Source organism: Zea mays, chromosome 3 (genome assembly GCF_902167145.1).
Source record: "Zea mays cultivar B73 chromosome 3, Zm-B73-REFERENCE-NAM-5.0, whole genome shotgun sequence".
NCBI classification, from domain to species: Eukaryota; Viridiplantae; Streptophyta; class Magnoliopsida; order Poales; family Poaceae; genus Zea; species Zea mays.
Window position 1 is genome coordinate 217,385,619 of NC_050098.1, and position 15,098 is coordinate 217,400,716.

The 15,098-nt window shown below is 47.1% G+C and overlaps 1 protein-coding gene across 1 annotated transcript; it reads left to right on the forward strand.

Annotated features, from left to right (window-relative positions):
• Positions 1–5,601: 5,601 nt before the first annotated feature.
• On the forward strand, positions 5,602–6,892 carry LOC100277000 (uncharacterized). The gene has a single exon (NM_001150675.2). It carries the CDS (start codon positions 5,787–5,789, stop codon positions 6,546–6,548), a length of 762 nt encoding a protein of 253 aa, NP_001144147.2. The 5' UTR covers positions 5,602–5,786; the 3' UTR covers positions 6,549–6,892.
• The last annotated feature ends 8,206 nt before the right edge of the window (positions 6,893–15,098 follow it).

Genomic DNA, 15,098 nt, shown 5'->3' on the forward strand with positions numbered 1-15,098 from the left:
TTATTGCCTTCGTCCTTGTGTATTTATGTGCTGAAACTGGAGCATGGTAGGCACCCACCACTCTTGTTACTTCTTCCCCGTTGGGGAACGGGTTTGACCGGTACCTCGTCGACCACGAATGCTTACGTCATGCACTCTTCCTCGTCGTGCAGGTGCAGAACAGGACACAAACAAGTTTCGTCGTTCATGTATCTGCGCGCCTTCGTCATCCTCACTCTGCTCGGTCAATGGCAGACGCGCACCACACGAGCTGTTTTACTTCTGTGCATGCTATTGCTAAGGGAAGGCGAGCGTCCGTTCTATTGGAAGGTCACCATCATTGGCCATGGACGGTGATAGGATCAGTTGCCTCAGTAATCAGTATCGTGCCCATGCCCATAGCAGATTATGGCACGTTAAATGGTGAGTTATGACCTAGCTCTAAATATATTACTTTAAAGTTTAATAAAAAAGAGGGAAAATATTTCTCGGTTGAAAGTTACGCTCATACGCAACATTTCTAATGAGAGCGTCACATGGCAGAACACGAAAATTCACGAGAAAAAAAAAACGTGAGGGAGGGCGCGCGGGATGAAATTATGGGCTTATGCTCCCTCGTCATGACTCATGAGACCTTGCGCACATTTTTTTTTTCGTCGAAGACTATACTATGTTACAGATGCTATATAGCTAGACATGTCTTGGGCCATGGGCTATGGGCCAAATTCGGTGTGAGTTGGCCCGTACCGGGTAGTGCTTGGTGCTGAACGGTTGGGATGAGCTGGCTATCGAATAGCGGAACGCAAGCTTTGGATTCGTCAGAACGAAATGAGCGCTGTGATGGACTGGAGGCTGCGCGCCCCGAACCTGCGCCGTTCAGAAAGAAATCACGGACCACAGTCCATGACCCAGAGAGGACATCTCGACTGTAGCTGCTACGTACTCTCTTCGTTTTTTTAGTTGTCGCTAGATAGTTTAATTTTATATTATTCAACGATAACTAAAACGAAACGAAGGGAATACTAGTTTCGTCTCGGCGAGCTCGTTTTGTTTGTTGCTGCGCAATACATCATAGGCAGATCAGATAGGGGGAGGGGGTCAAGAGACAGCGTCTGCTCTTGCCGGAGGTTGGTCCCTCCCTTGCCATTTGGTGTGGCCGCACCCTAGACTCCTCGTACGCCATTCTACAGTACTGCTCCAGGCTGCTAGCGTGGGCGTGGCATTCTCCCCCCAGTCTAGAGAATCTGGCACCTACTAGAGGCTACCACCAGTCTGATGGCACGGGCCAACACCCCCTGCAAACGATGGCCGATCTGTGGGGGGCCAAGGTGTCCAAAGAGCGCGACCGATTGTCCCTGCATTCCAAGTCCAACGCGCAACTAACTACACATGACCCAGTGGGCTGGCCGTGACATCTCATCAGGGATGCAGCCCAGGACTGGTGCGCGGACGGTGACCCAATACCGGGCATGCTGAGCGAGGCGCGAGAGTGCGTGTTGTTCTTTACTTATAAACTAACTAACTAGTTGTCCGTATCTTACTATCTTACTATAGTTGTTATATATTATATTAATAAGTATATATATTATATAAATAAGTATTGAGGTACTTATTTAAATATAATTATTGTTTATATATTTATTCAAATATAATTATTATTTATTTTAAATAAATATGTGTGATCTGGTGATTAGCCCTAAATTACTAGAGTAGAGGGCGTGGGTTCGAGTGGGCTCTCTGCAGTATTTTTTGCGCGGTGTGGTAGCTGCGCGAGGGAGTTAGGTGCTGACGTGGATGGGGCTAACAGGGCACGACACAGCGCGTGGAGCGGAAGAACTAGTCAGGACGTGTGGGGACGGGCCTAGAGTGTCAGCATAGAGGATGAAGTCGTGGTAGCACTATGTGCTCACATTAATTTTTAATAGAGTGGTATAGCCTAACAGATCGGAATAACACATGCTACAAGTTCATTCAGCTCAATCCATCTATAGCAGCTGTCCATAAAATCAACCTATAACATTCTTATAATATAGAGCCGGGAGCAAAGGTGGCCGCTCGCGCTATCCACGTCTCCGTTTATTTTCACAGCCGTTCGATCGGCATCCAATAAACACACGCAGCCTCATAGCGGAGAGCAGAGGTGGCCATACAGGACATGATGTTTCCAGATGGCCCCGGAAAGGGGTAGAAGAGGATATACGCATCTTCCTCCCGTCCTCTCTCTCTCTCTCTCCCGGGGCGACGGCTTCCACGGTCCGCGACGGCGGACACGCTGAACCCCACCCGTTTGCCCACGGCCAAGCAGGTACCATTCTTTCTGTTCGCCGGTTGTCCAATAGTCTCTTCTCTCTCTGTGAGTTCCATAGAACGCGGCCAGAAACCTCTTGCTCTCAGTTTCCGTCGATGTGCAAGCCGCCAGGCACCACTAGCTTTATCCCCCTGTTCCCTCAAATCCCTCTTCTCGCTGAGCTGGACACCGCCAGGAGCCACATCCCACCTCAACGTCGGGCCAACGCCAGGAGGCAGCAGCGCCGCCCTTCCTCTCCTGGCACGGCGGCAACATCTCGCAGGCAGCGCCCCACCCTGCCACCTGGCACACGGCCTGCAGGCTGCAGCATCGCAAAGCCACTGTTCCAGTCGAGCGTCGCGTGCAACCATGCATTTTTTTAATTCCCTTTGGTTTACACCCATAACCAATGTTTTTAAGTCCCTCTCTACTACTGCTGAAAGCCTGTTTGCTCAAGTAAGTTTGTCCTTCGCGCCTAAGGTGTTTTAACTGTGCGATATGCGTTCAGGAATTCAAAACACTCGGTTAGCCAAAAAGTACTACAACTTGGCTGCTTGCCACTTTCACTATAAAGAAAAGGTATATTCTCCCACTCCGTCTCTGGTGTGATTAGCTTTTCGGGGTTGGGATGTGTGAGTATGTGGACTTTGATATCCGTATCTACATGATCAATTATTGGTAAAAAGGTATCTCAACCTTAAATGTATCTATTATACATAGAAGAACTATCAACTAAGTTCATGTTTTACCTTATAATTATACAGTTGAAACTTCGCATGTTGTCCCTACGTACATAATTCTATGGATGCACATTCTTTTTTTTCCCAAAAAAAAATCTCACTTGAAAGAACGAATATAGGGAATCCGATCTACATCTTCTTAATTGTACACGATTTGCTGGTCGTCTGTTAACACACTATATTTTTCCCTTCGCATATTTATTTACATAGTTTACCGGTCGTTTATTAGCCCAATTTCTAATTGATTCTACAGGTCAGCCCTCCGTGTGGAGCGAAAACATCTCTAATTCCCAGGGATTTTAACTCCGAGCACATCAGGTACGTTTGTTCAATACATCTAATCTCCCAAATCCATCAGCTGCTTTGCCACCTAGAACGCAGTAATGAATAAATATCATCACATCAACAAACAATGTATCGCACAACTTTAGGTCTTGGCTTATCCCCCATTGATATATAACTAAATTAGACGCAGAGAATCTACTTAATAAGATACGTAACATATTAAATGCGTTTAAATATTATGACTGCTTCACTAACATATTGTTCGAGCATTTCTTTTACATAACACTTTCTAAAACATAAGATAGATAAGTAGTTGAAATCACATACACAAACTGCACTGCTCAACAGATTCTACTCCTTTCTTTTTTAAAACAAAAGTTGTATGTAATATAAAAGTTCTTATAAGCATCTGAGTATAGCTCAGAACCAAACCAAACAATTCAATAAATAGTTACATATACACACCAATAGTTCTGTATCAAATCATAGAAACGGATTTCAAATGTGATGCACAAACCAACCTGACAGCAAACCGTTTTAAAAGTGGGGGATGTTGCATATTCTCTTTCGCCTGGGAGCAATATACTCAGAATAGCTACAAGAAAAAAAATATCTGTTATCCTACGTACCCGAAAGGTACACAAATCATGAAAGCATGAACAAAAATAAGATCTTCCACTCCCCATTCATCAGCACTCAACCTGATATCCCCCACCACACACACGATCTTTTTACTTTCTTATATAAATCGTGTGATGTATTCATATCCATTCTGTGCTATGTTCAATGCTTAACAAGAAACATTCTTACATGTAGTTAAGAGATCGCACTGTTGTTGTGCTTATTATTATTTAAGCAGACATTTTGTTCTTCTGATGATGTTATTATTTTTTTTTTTGCACGTCTCTTTGTTCCTTACTAAGGATTCAAGTTTCTGTTAATGTGCATATGTCATATTCTTTTTATGTACAACTTTTCCATAGCATCTAACCATCTAAATAACCCCCGTGCTTAAATACCAAATTCCTAAAACGAGTTGTCTAGCTAATCAGTCCATTAGTAAAGTAAATAAAACAACTCACTTTTTTATAATTCATGAACAGGATCAAGCAAGGACCCGTGCGCATCCAAAAAGAAACTCCTAAGAAACCCTCCCAAGACTGAATGCTACCTTCTACCATCAGCAGCCTTTGAAGTTCTAAAGTGTTTATTTTATATGTTAGTATGCATGTTCAACCTTTTGAAGACAATTTGTGTAAACATAACAACTTTGTTTTAGATGTTGAAACAGGCAAAAATAACCACCGTCATAAATTACCTAACTCTGTTTAATAACTACTGTTCAACCTTCTGTGATATACATGACCAACTTTCTTAATTGTCACTTATATTTCAGAATGTGTATCTACATTTTACAAATGATATAACATTATTATCACTTACATTACATTTTTCTACAACGCGCGCGGGGCGCGCACCCGTTACTAGTGTATCTAAATTGAACAGATCTACTTAACTATGGATTTAGAGTATCAAGAATAACATAGCGTGTTTGTTGATATAGCTGGCCATTCTCATAAATCGCAGATCGAGACCCTAAATATTTCCGTCGAAGATATATTTTTATTCTCTTTCCGAAGGATCCAACCACGAAAAGAGATATAAGAAATAATAGTAAGACATCCCCTCTCCAATTGTTTATTATAATAAATTATTTCTTTGTTGTATAGAAAAAAATAAAAAATATAGTGTGTTGAAGATATGATTGGTATTATTCGTGTGTCTTGAGTTTCCTAGCGACCAAAGCCCACCAAATCCGTAGCCTGCCCGTGTCCGGTGTGCGGTGCGCAGTGCTGGCGATCCAATCCAACGAGCCCTGTTCCTCCGCCGCGGTTCGGTAAGCGGTAAGCCACGTCCGCGTTCTATGAACCACCAGAAGAACAGGCGGACCCTCGAAGCTGATCGCGGTTCGCTTCTGTTCTCTTCCGCGAAAGGCGAACCCGTCCGTCTCGCGTGCTGACCCCATCCCGTTCGCGTTCTCGGACTTCTAGAACCGCCACCGCCGCTACCCGCCTCATTCTTCTGGCTTGGCTTGGCCTGGCCTCGGAACGGCTCACCAGCCCCACTGCCCCAGCACGGCGCGCCACACCCTCGGAACGGCTCACCTCACCGGTGCGCCCCAAACGAGACAGCACCTCCGCGGGCTGGGCGGCTCAGCCCACCGCTCCCCAACTACCCTCGCTGTTTCCCACTGAGTCGTGGTCCCGGTTTCGTGACGCGGCCCACCGGCCAGCGTCACGGAAGCTCCCCGTGCCGTATCCGTCGCGCCTCACGCCTTGGTTCGGCTCATCCCACACCGTGAGCGTGACACGGCCGGACCGGCCTCCTTCTCTGTTGGCGCCACCACTCCCCTGACAACCGAAAAAGAAATTAGAAAACCGCAGCCAATCCAGCCGAGTCTGCAAAAAATCTTGGAAGCCGCGGGAGCGAGAGCCATGGAGGACATCGGCGAGGGACCCGCCGAGAACCTTCCGGAGCCCCTGTCTCCAGCCGTGGAGGCCGAGGACGAGGACGGCGACGAGTTCAGCTTCCCCGTTCCTCCGGTCGCCGCCGGCGCGTGCATCGTGCCCGTGTACCCGATCTTCGGCCGGCCCCCGTCCCCGCTGCGGGAGGAGGAGGAGGAGGAGCCGGAGACGGCCACCTTGCGGGTGCCGCTGGGCCGGCTCCTGCTGGAGGAGCGGGAGTTCCGCGCGCGGGAGCCGGACGGGCGATCGTCGAGTGCGCAGGCGTGGCAGGACGAGGACGAGGACGACGCCTCCGGCGGCGGCGGCGGCGCCGGGGACGAGGACCTGCAGGGCGTGCCGGCGGAGAGCTACTGCCTGTGGGCGCCCGGCGGGCAGTCGCCGGCGCCCGCGTCCCCGCGCCGGTGCCGGAAGAGCGGCTCCACGGGCTCCGTCCTCCGCTGGCGCCGCATCAGCGACCGCCTCGTCGGCCGCAGCCACAGCGACGGCAAGGAGAAGTTCGTGTTCCTCACCGCCGTTCCGGATCCGCCTCGTCCTAGTAGGAGTAACAAGGAAGTGGATGAAGGAGGCGGCGACGGCGAGGCAGGCAGCGTGGCGCATCAGATGAGATATTACGGTAGAGGCGGCGGCGGCGGCGGCGGCAGCCGGAGGCGTTCGTACCTACCGTACAAGCAAGAGCTCGTCGGGCTGTTCGCCAACGTCAGTGGGCTGCGCCGGAGCTACCACCCGTTCTAAAACGCGATCTGTCCATGCCTTCCGACCTCCGTCAGTGGGCCAAAAAGTAAAAAAAGATGATATCTTGCTCGTTTTTCTGTGGATAATACTGCCTATAGTACTGTGCACTGTTTTTTTACAGTACGGCGGAAGCAGTAGATCTGCGTATTTTCTCTCTAAGTTATCGGCTTGGATAAAATAGGGTTTTAGTTTTAATTAAAAAAATAGCAGAACCTCAGCAAGGGGAAAAGAGGTAACGTAGCGTGTGTACTGCTGCTAGTCTGCTACTCATTTGTTCACAACTTCACATACTTGACTTCACTTGAGAAAAATAACCTGAGGTTTCCTTAATATACATACGCCATGCAGTGCTAATTCCCCCCCCCCCCCCCCCCCCCCCGACGAAGCAATCACTGAATACGTCACGCTGAGATACGGATGATGTGTGCGATCTCCACGAGGGTCAGGTCAGGGGTCGGCTTGGTTCGCTTCTAAAATATGCCGATGCGAAGGTTCATTACGCAAATGATTTTTGGCTGTGATTTGATTTGGTAGCATCTTCTCGTATTCGGTTTACCAAATCTACGGCGAAGTTATCTGTCCAAACTTTATTTATACGCTGAATCTTTGACATGACAAATTTTGGTCACGAAATAAGCAAGGTCCTAGGTCTAATATTGTTGTACGGTTGAGAGTGATTGTTTAGGGTAACTTTTGGCTCCACTACCGTGTAGTTTACAGCGCAGGGGATACGCACGCCGTGTGGTACTGGTACCGAATCAGGTCCTGTCTGTTGTCGCCCAACGTGTCATCGTCGTCGGATGTCGAGAGGGACAGCGGCAGATGATCCAAGGGGCTCTCGCGTTCGGCTTCCTCTCCCTGTCACGCCCCTTCTACCGGCCGGTCCCACTGTGGATACGGTGCGCTCGGCGCGATCCGTCGGAGCGCCACGGCAGCCAGCCAGCCACACACACGTAACAGCGAGCTGCTGTTTCGTTAAACGAATAAAGGCCTCTTCATTCTCTTCGTTCCGAGGAATTGTTTGCGGCGTTCTTTTCATTATCATCAGGCGATACTAGCTGGGTACCGTTGACATCTAGGACTCACCATACTGGCAAGTGGCAAGGGGCAAGCTTCTATTTTCGTAAACGTCGGAACATATCTAAAAATCGCACATTAGTAAAACCTAGCACACGTGTAATGGTTAAATGACCTTGAACACAAACTACATAATTGTTCTTTGACTTTGCCTGAATGGGGGAGGCCCGAGCTGCATGAGCAGTACAAAACAATCCATTTTGAGGTTATTTGCATGCGCAGGGATGTGGGGTGAGGCCTGTCTCCTCGATAGTGTGCTCTCCATCCCCAAACTAAACCAATCAGACGGAAAATGAACGTAGCGAAGAAACCACCCACTATAACCTATAGATGTCCAAATGGGTCGTCCGCTTGACTGGCACACACTTGGCACGACCCAATATGGACGTGACAGGCCCGCCATGGGTTGCCTCTCGGTCGAGTCAGGTGTACCCGCCATGACGGACTGTCGGCCCAGCCATGACTCGTGAGGTAATCGAGCGGGCTAGGCCATATCGGTCTGCTTGTAGTATTTGCAAAGGGCACCATACCTTACCCTCTTATCAATGACAATATTACTCACCTTTTCGAAGTCATTCCACACTTTTGATATCTTCCTTGAGGCGTTGGCATCAGTGCTACAACCAGTATCGGTACTGCTTCTATCTGCAGTAGGGAGGCTAGTGGAGCCTATCCCTGTTCTAGTACCAGGAGCATCAATGTAGCAAATGCAGATAAAGGCCAGTGCATCCTGCTCCAAGTTGTGTGCCTAAAGTCGATACTCCTCTTCAGTGTCCGGATCAAGATCCATGGCGACACTGGTTCCTCAACGGCTGCGCGGCACTGAGATTTAGATCGATACCTCCAAACAAAAACCAAACACGACGAACATCACTAGAAGTCTAGAACCGAAGAAACTAAACCATGCTAAGTAAAAACGATCTAGGGACTTACCAAACGCTGCTAGAGCACCGGAGTCGCCTTGCATCCCGTTGACCGATGAGAATGAGGACCACCAGACCAGATCATGCCGAGGAGGGGAGCCAAGAATCAGGGAGGAATTGAGGATTAGGGATTTAGGGTTAGGATGGCGACACCGACTTAGATTCACCAAAATTCAGAACTGAAGAAACATCGTTAGATCTGAAGAACAAACATACAGGGACTTACCAAACGCAACCGGAGCATCGGAGTCGCCAATGACGACGAGGATAAGGAACAACAGATCGTAGGAGGTAGCAGCCGAGGAGGGGTACAAAGCATCAGGGAGAATTTGAGATTTAGGGTTAGGGTTAGAGCGTCATCGAAGGCTCGAAGCTTACCGACCATCGTCGAGTATAGATGTCCAAATGGAGCTTACCTGTCGGCGCCGACGACTCACCGACGACTCGCTGTCGCCGGATTGACGAGCCGACAATAGGGGGGAGAGGATTTCGGATTTAGGGACAGAGGTGGAGAGTAGACCAGGAGCCATAGAGGGTTCTAGAGAGTGGGCGAGTGGGGCGGGGGTTATGCGCTACACGCGCGGGTCGAGGCCGTGCCAAACATGGCGTGTCGGCATGGCAGCCCAAACACAGCCCGACCGTCGTGCTGGCCCGGCCCGAGCACGGATCAAAACAGGGTTAGATCGGGTTCCTACCGAATCAAAATTGTGACCGGCCTCGGGCCAAACGGTCGATCAGTACCATTTAGACATCTATACTATAGTCGTTCTGATAGAAGGTTAGATCTAGAAAAGCGGTCTGACCGACTTTACAGTTTATACTATAAAATTGGCGTGGTCGGATCTAAAGGGCAGCTTGCCGATCTTGCTAGGTTAATGTGTCAGCCTGGCTTACTCCAGGCTGGGTGTCAAGCTTCTCGTCTCTTTCAATTTTACATGTCAACATTAATAGAACTTGCTAGATAGTCATCAACTAAGCGGTTCCCTTAGTTTCAAATTATAAGATATTCTAACCTTTTTTAAAGTTAAAGCATCTAAAATTTAATCAAAATATGAAAAAACCATCAAACGGTTATAGTACAAAATATAATTAATAAAGAATCTAATGACACCTAAATTTAGTTAAACTTGAGATGCTTTGACTCTTTGATAAAGTTACACTCACAATAGTTTACAACAGAGAAAGTATAACCTAGCTACTAGCGTCTGCAATGCACATTATCATGTTTGCGTTCTAGCTAGATCGCACAAGTGCCGCCTCCAGTGGGGACAGTAGCCAGCGCACGCCGGCGCGCGTCTAGTGCGGTGGGCTCATGTGCGCGTCGCCTGCTAGCAACGGGTGCCGAGTGATCTCCATCGGTCGCTCGGGGAGGGGGACAAAGGGGGCGCGCGCGTCCCACTCGGTGTTCCTCGCCACCGCCTGGCACCGCGCGCGACGCCGACGCGCGCGCTGTGCGGCGCGCACGGTGGCACAGCACAGCACAGCACAGGACACGGGTGGTTTTAGGTGGTTGGAGCGAGCGCCAGTGGTCACCAGTGCGCGGGGCGTCGACAGACGATAGGCGGAGTGGGCTCCGCGCTGGCGGTGCCATGCCGTGCGCGCGCGGGCAAACGCGGCCGCGGCCGTGCCACCACTTGGTTCGGCGGATCGTGACGGCGGAAGGTGTCGGGCCAGCTTTCGGTCCCGGCCGGCCGCCGAACCGAATGCTGGATTTCGATGTCAAATAGTACTGGGGACGTTCACCGTGTGAGAGACTGAAATTGGCGCAGGAAATCTCATCCATTTGTACTGCAGAGAGCTGAAACTGATCGCGGTTCCAAAATCCAAAGGTGCTCTAAGCTTCCGCTTACAGTTCGTACTCCATCCGTAGCCATCGCGCGCGTGCCTCGAGCCTTCGAAGCCATCATGCTTTGCTCCTGTTCTATCCCCTTCCAAAACAGATAGATGGCGCACGGTTCAACCGACAGGTGGTCCTGGATGATCGTGATTCAGTTCCTTCTGTCTGCTGTGTGTTTTTTCTCTCTCTCCGCCTTTCGGCCATTTTTATCATTTAGGCTTCGTTTGGCTCCAAGGAAGGACAAACCAACCAAGAAACAAACTGATTTACGAAACATGATTGACAAAGCCAAGATCACAAAGTTCTAAAGGCCGCAATTAAAAGAATTGTTTGAATAACAACAACATCACAAGTAATGTGGATCTGAATAAAGCACTGATGCTAAAATGACTGCTCCATATATTGACGCATTTTTGTAGATGCACGTCTAACCTTTCAACTCATCTTGGTCTAAGAGTACCATGCAGGAGCCTACACTTTCTGTAAGGACAAAATACTCATATGAGATGGCACAAAGAAGAGATAAATGAAACTGACAAGCTAGAATGCGCTCGATTGTAGCAGTAAATTGGTCTTAGTACTGATTTGCATAACAAGGCTGCACATGGATAAAGAAAATGATATTGATCTTCTCACCAAGTTAATATTACCATCCGATTTTACTTTCCCAGGCTCATTGTTGCATGGCTGGGAGAACTATTAGTTTGTCTACATTCAGATTCCCTGTCCAATGAATTTGCCTTTCCCAGGCTCATTATTGAATTGGACCGAACCAAACTCTCACAACTTGCACAGGCAACCAAAATAAAATGCTAGTGATGAGTCAGGGATAGAGGCCGCCGTGTGGGTCTAGTTCCATGGGTAGCAGGGATCGGACTCTGTCTCCGTCGGCCCCTCTCTATCCAAACGCATGTACCGGGTTCTTGTCGACACCACTTTTGCAAGACAGAACCATCTCTCCTGCATCTTTGCCAACATCTACTAGTTCCTTGCTGTGCAATTCACCTTCTCTTCTTCCCTTTATGGCTAGTTTGCATCCATGATTTCTAATGACGAATGGAGGAGAGTGAAGGAGAAATTAGTTTAATTATTTTTCTCTCAACCCCTTTAATTCCTATGAAAAAATAGTGTACCCAAACTAGGCCTTACTTATTTTCTATGGGGATTGGAGGGTGTTGAGTTTGTGAGTTTGTGATCCAAATTCTGAAGAAGATGACCAAGTTGGCGAGTGAAGCGGAGGCCCGTCGCCGGAGATAATTATCTCAATTTTAGGGTTTCCTGCTCTATAAATATCTTTGTAAGCCGCAGGAGATAATTATCTCAATTGTAAATCTCCTGCGATTTGTAACCACCCGAAAATAGTGAGAAGTTGCTGGCCGGCGCCTATGGTTTTTTCCCCTTCGCTTTAGAGGGATTTTCCACGTTAAATCTGTGTCTTCTCTGTGATTGATCCCATTTGTGTTGTATTCATTTATAACAAGTGGTATCAGAGCCAGGTTGTTTGGTGATCGGTGTGCTAGGGTTTCCTGCCGGCGCACGGATGTCGACGACAATGAAGTATGATCTTCCGCTGCTGGATCTCGACACGCGTTTCTCGCTGTGGCAGGTGAAGATGCGGGCGATTCTCTCGCAGTCTGATCGCGACCTGAATGATGCCCTAGATGGATTTGGCAACAAGGACGCCAGGACATGGACTGATGAGGAGAGGCGCAAGGATCGTAAGGCGCTCGCACATATTCACCTTCATCTGTCTAACAATATCCTGCAGGAGGTTCTGGCGGAGAAAACCGCTGCTGCTCTGAAAGTTGCCTAGAGGGGGGGTGAATAGGCAAGTTAAAACTTTTTCAACAAAAACTAGAAGCAAACTGGGTAAAACTGAATTGATCTCGAAATTCACCCAGTTAACTTTGGAAATGAGATATTCTAAATGATCCACAGGGTTCAAAGTAGTAGATCAGAGAAGGGCACTTCTCAAAATCCACACACCAAAAAGATATAAACAATCTTCCACGGAATGGTGAGAGAACGAACAACACAAACAAACACAATGAGCAAGAACACAAGAGACACAAGATTTATCCCGAGGTTCGGTCACACCACAAAAGGTGCCCTACTTCCTCGTTGAGGCGCCCACAAAGAGCCGGGTCTCTTTCAACCCTAATCCTCCCTTTGCCGACCACAAAGGTCAAGCCCACACAATAATCTTTGCTCAAACGAGCGAGTAATACAAACTTTCTTGTGGTCTTCCACAAGATTTGGAGACTCACAAGAGACACCTAGTCGTCTAGGAGCTAGAAGCTCCAAGAGTTATGAATCCACAAAGAACTCGATGTAGTACCAAAGCTCGAATGAAGAAGAAGAGCAAGAGAGATTTAGAGATGAAGCACAAAACCGCAGCTCTCAAGCTCACTCAAAGATTTCTCTCCAAAGATTTGAAATGGGAGAGGCAAGAGATGTGTGTGAGAGAGAGGGAGGTGTTTCTTGGGTTAGAAATGGAGTTCAAATCGTGCTCCCTGCTTTGGGGAGAGAGGTAGGAGGTAGTATATATAGGTGGAGCTCAAAACTAGCCGTTGGGCAGATTTTTCTGTTTGAGGGCGGTTGAACCTCCCCTGGCAGCCTGTCTGCCAGTCTGACTGGCAGACTGACGCGCAGACTGACCGCAGACTGGTCAAAGTTGACCAAAACCGGTTGAACCGCCCAGGGGGGGCGGTTGAACCGCCCCTGACAGCTCCTGCCGACCTGTTTGCCAGTCTGACTGGCAGACTGCAGATTAGAGGTCAGAGGGGTCAGAGACCAGCTGAACTGCCCCTCAGGACCAGTTCAACTGGTCTTGACCAGAGAGTTTAGGAGAGAAAACCCCAGCTCAACTGCCCGGAGGCAAGTTCAGCTGGTGTATGGTCAAAGAGGTTCACAGCTGAAGTTGAGTTCAGCTGAAGTTGAGAAAGCTCAACTCAGCTGAAGTTCAGCTCAGCTGAAAAGCTCAGCTGCAGCTGAAGAAGCTCAACTCAGCTGAAGTCAAGTTCAGCTGGAAAGCTCAGCTGCAGTTGAAGAAGTTCAGCTGCTTTTCAGCAAGAACACTCTAGGTTTCTCAACCCTAACCACGGTCAACCATAGAATGTAAAAGAGATTTTTGCTTTTCAAAAATAGCTTTTGAATAGAGAGGTTTGAGCTTTTGGCAAACACCAACCTTCTTTTTGGATCCCCCTTTATAGTACGACGATTCCTATACTCAAGTTAAATAAAATATAATGAAGTAAACTCCTTGAGTCATTGGTGTCTCATGTGTGATTTCTCCATGGCATTGCTTCATAAGGATCACAAACATCTTTGTCTCACCTTTTGAAGCAAACTCAAATCAAACCCTGTGACTTGTACCATATCACCTTATATGAGTTCAAATCATGGCTTCAAGTCACCTTACTGATGCATCAACATGTTATAACTCTTCATAGCTGATTAGTTCATCGACTTAGTGCAAGTACTCTCTTCTTCACCTTAGCCATGGTACCTCGGTCTACAAGCCGTCGCTTGGCCTTCACCTTCGCTTAGTTCCTCGAAGCCCTTTCCTTGCTATCTTCACCCTATCAAGCCATTCTTGAGTCACATCATTTTGAGCATCCATTGAGAGAATCATTTCTTTAATATTGTGAACCTTGCTTGAATGTCTTCTAGATATAACTGTCAAGATCAATCAAGCTCTAGTTTGATTCTCATAGAAGCATATATGGACTGACAGTAATATGGTCAAGCCAATTCACGATTCCTCATATCTTATTCTCTTTGGCTTGACCTATCCTCTTAATCACTTCATCCTCTATTCTGGTCATATGTATGTAGTGATTTCTCAGGTCTTGTCCATATATTCAAACCAATATAGAGATCATATTATATCCATTTGCATTGTCTCATTGGTTATATAACCTCGTGTTGAACCTTTGTTCACTGATCATTATACACTATTCAAGTATGTTCATCATACTGAATTTCCTGTTCAACACTTAGCAAACTCGTTAGACCTTTAAATGTGTTGTTATCCAAATCACCAAAACTCACAAAAGGGATGAATGCACTTTCAATCTCCCCCTTTTTGGTGATTGATGACAACACATTTAAAGCTTACATAAGATTTGATAAATAAGATTTTAAATCCTATGATATAGTTTCCTCCCCCTAAATATGTGCATTTCAGAAAATAACACTTTTGTACTCAAATGCCAAAAGCACATATTTAGGGCAAAGTATGGAGACAACTTATATCATACTATTCATAGGATGCAGTGTGTCATAAAATAAACGTGATGCTCATGACATGGTATGCACTTATCAACTTTCTTCATCTTATGTTTTTCTTATGACTTCCCTTTTTGTTAATTATTTCTCCCCTTTTTAAAAGTCTTTTAACACTTAGTTACATAAGACTAAAGGTAAGCTTTAATGCACAATTTCTCCCCCTTTGTCATAAATCTCCAAAAAGGATACAAAGAATATAAAGGGTAGAAATTATGATTAAGCAAGATGGGAACACACTATTATGAAAAGGGTCCTTAGATGGCACAAAGGTAATGGAGAAGTGACATGAAATGATGTACCTTTGCATTTTTACCTTTTCAAGGGGAGTTACAAACTTGTGTTGGGTTTACAATTAATTTGCAAGCTCTTGTTGGTATAGTTGTGACATAGGTCCAAGATATCAAATGAAGATTGTCATACTAA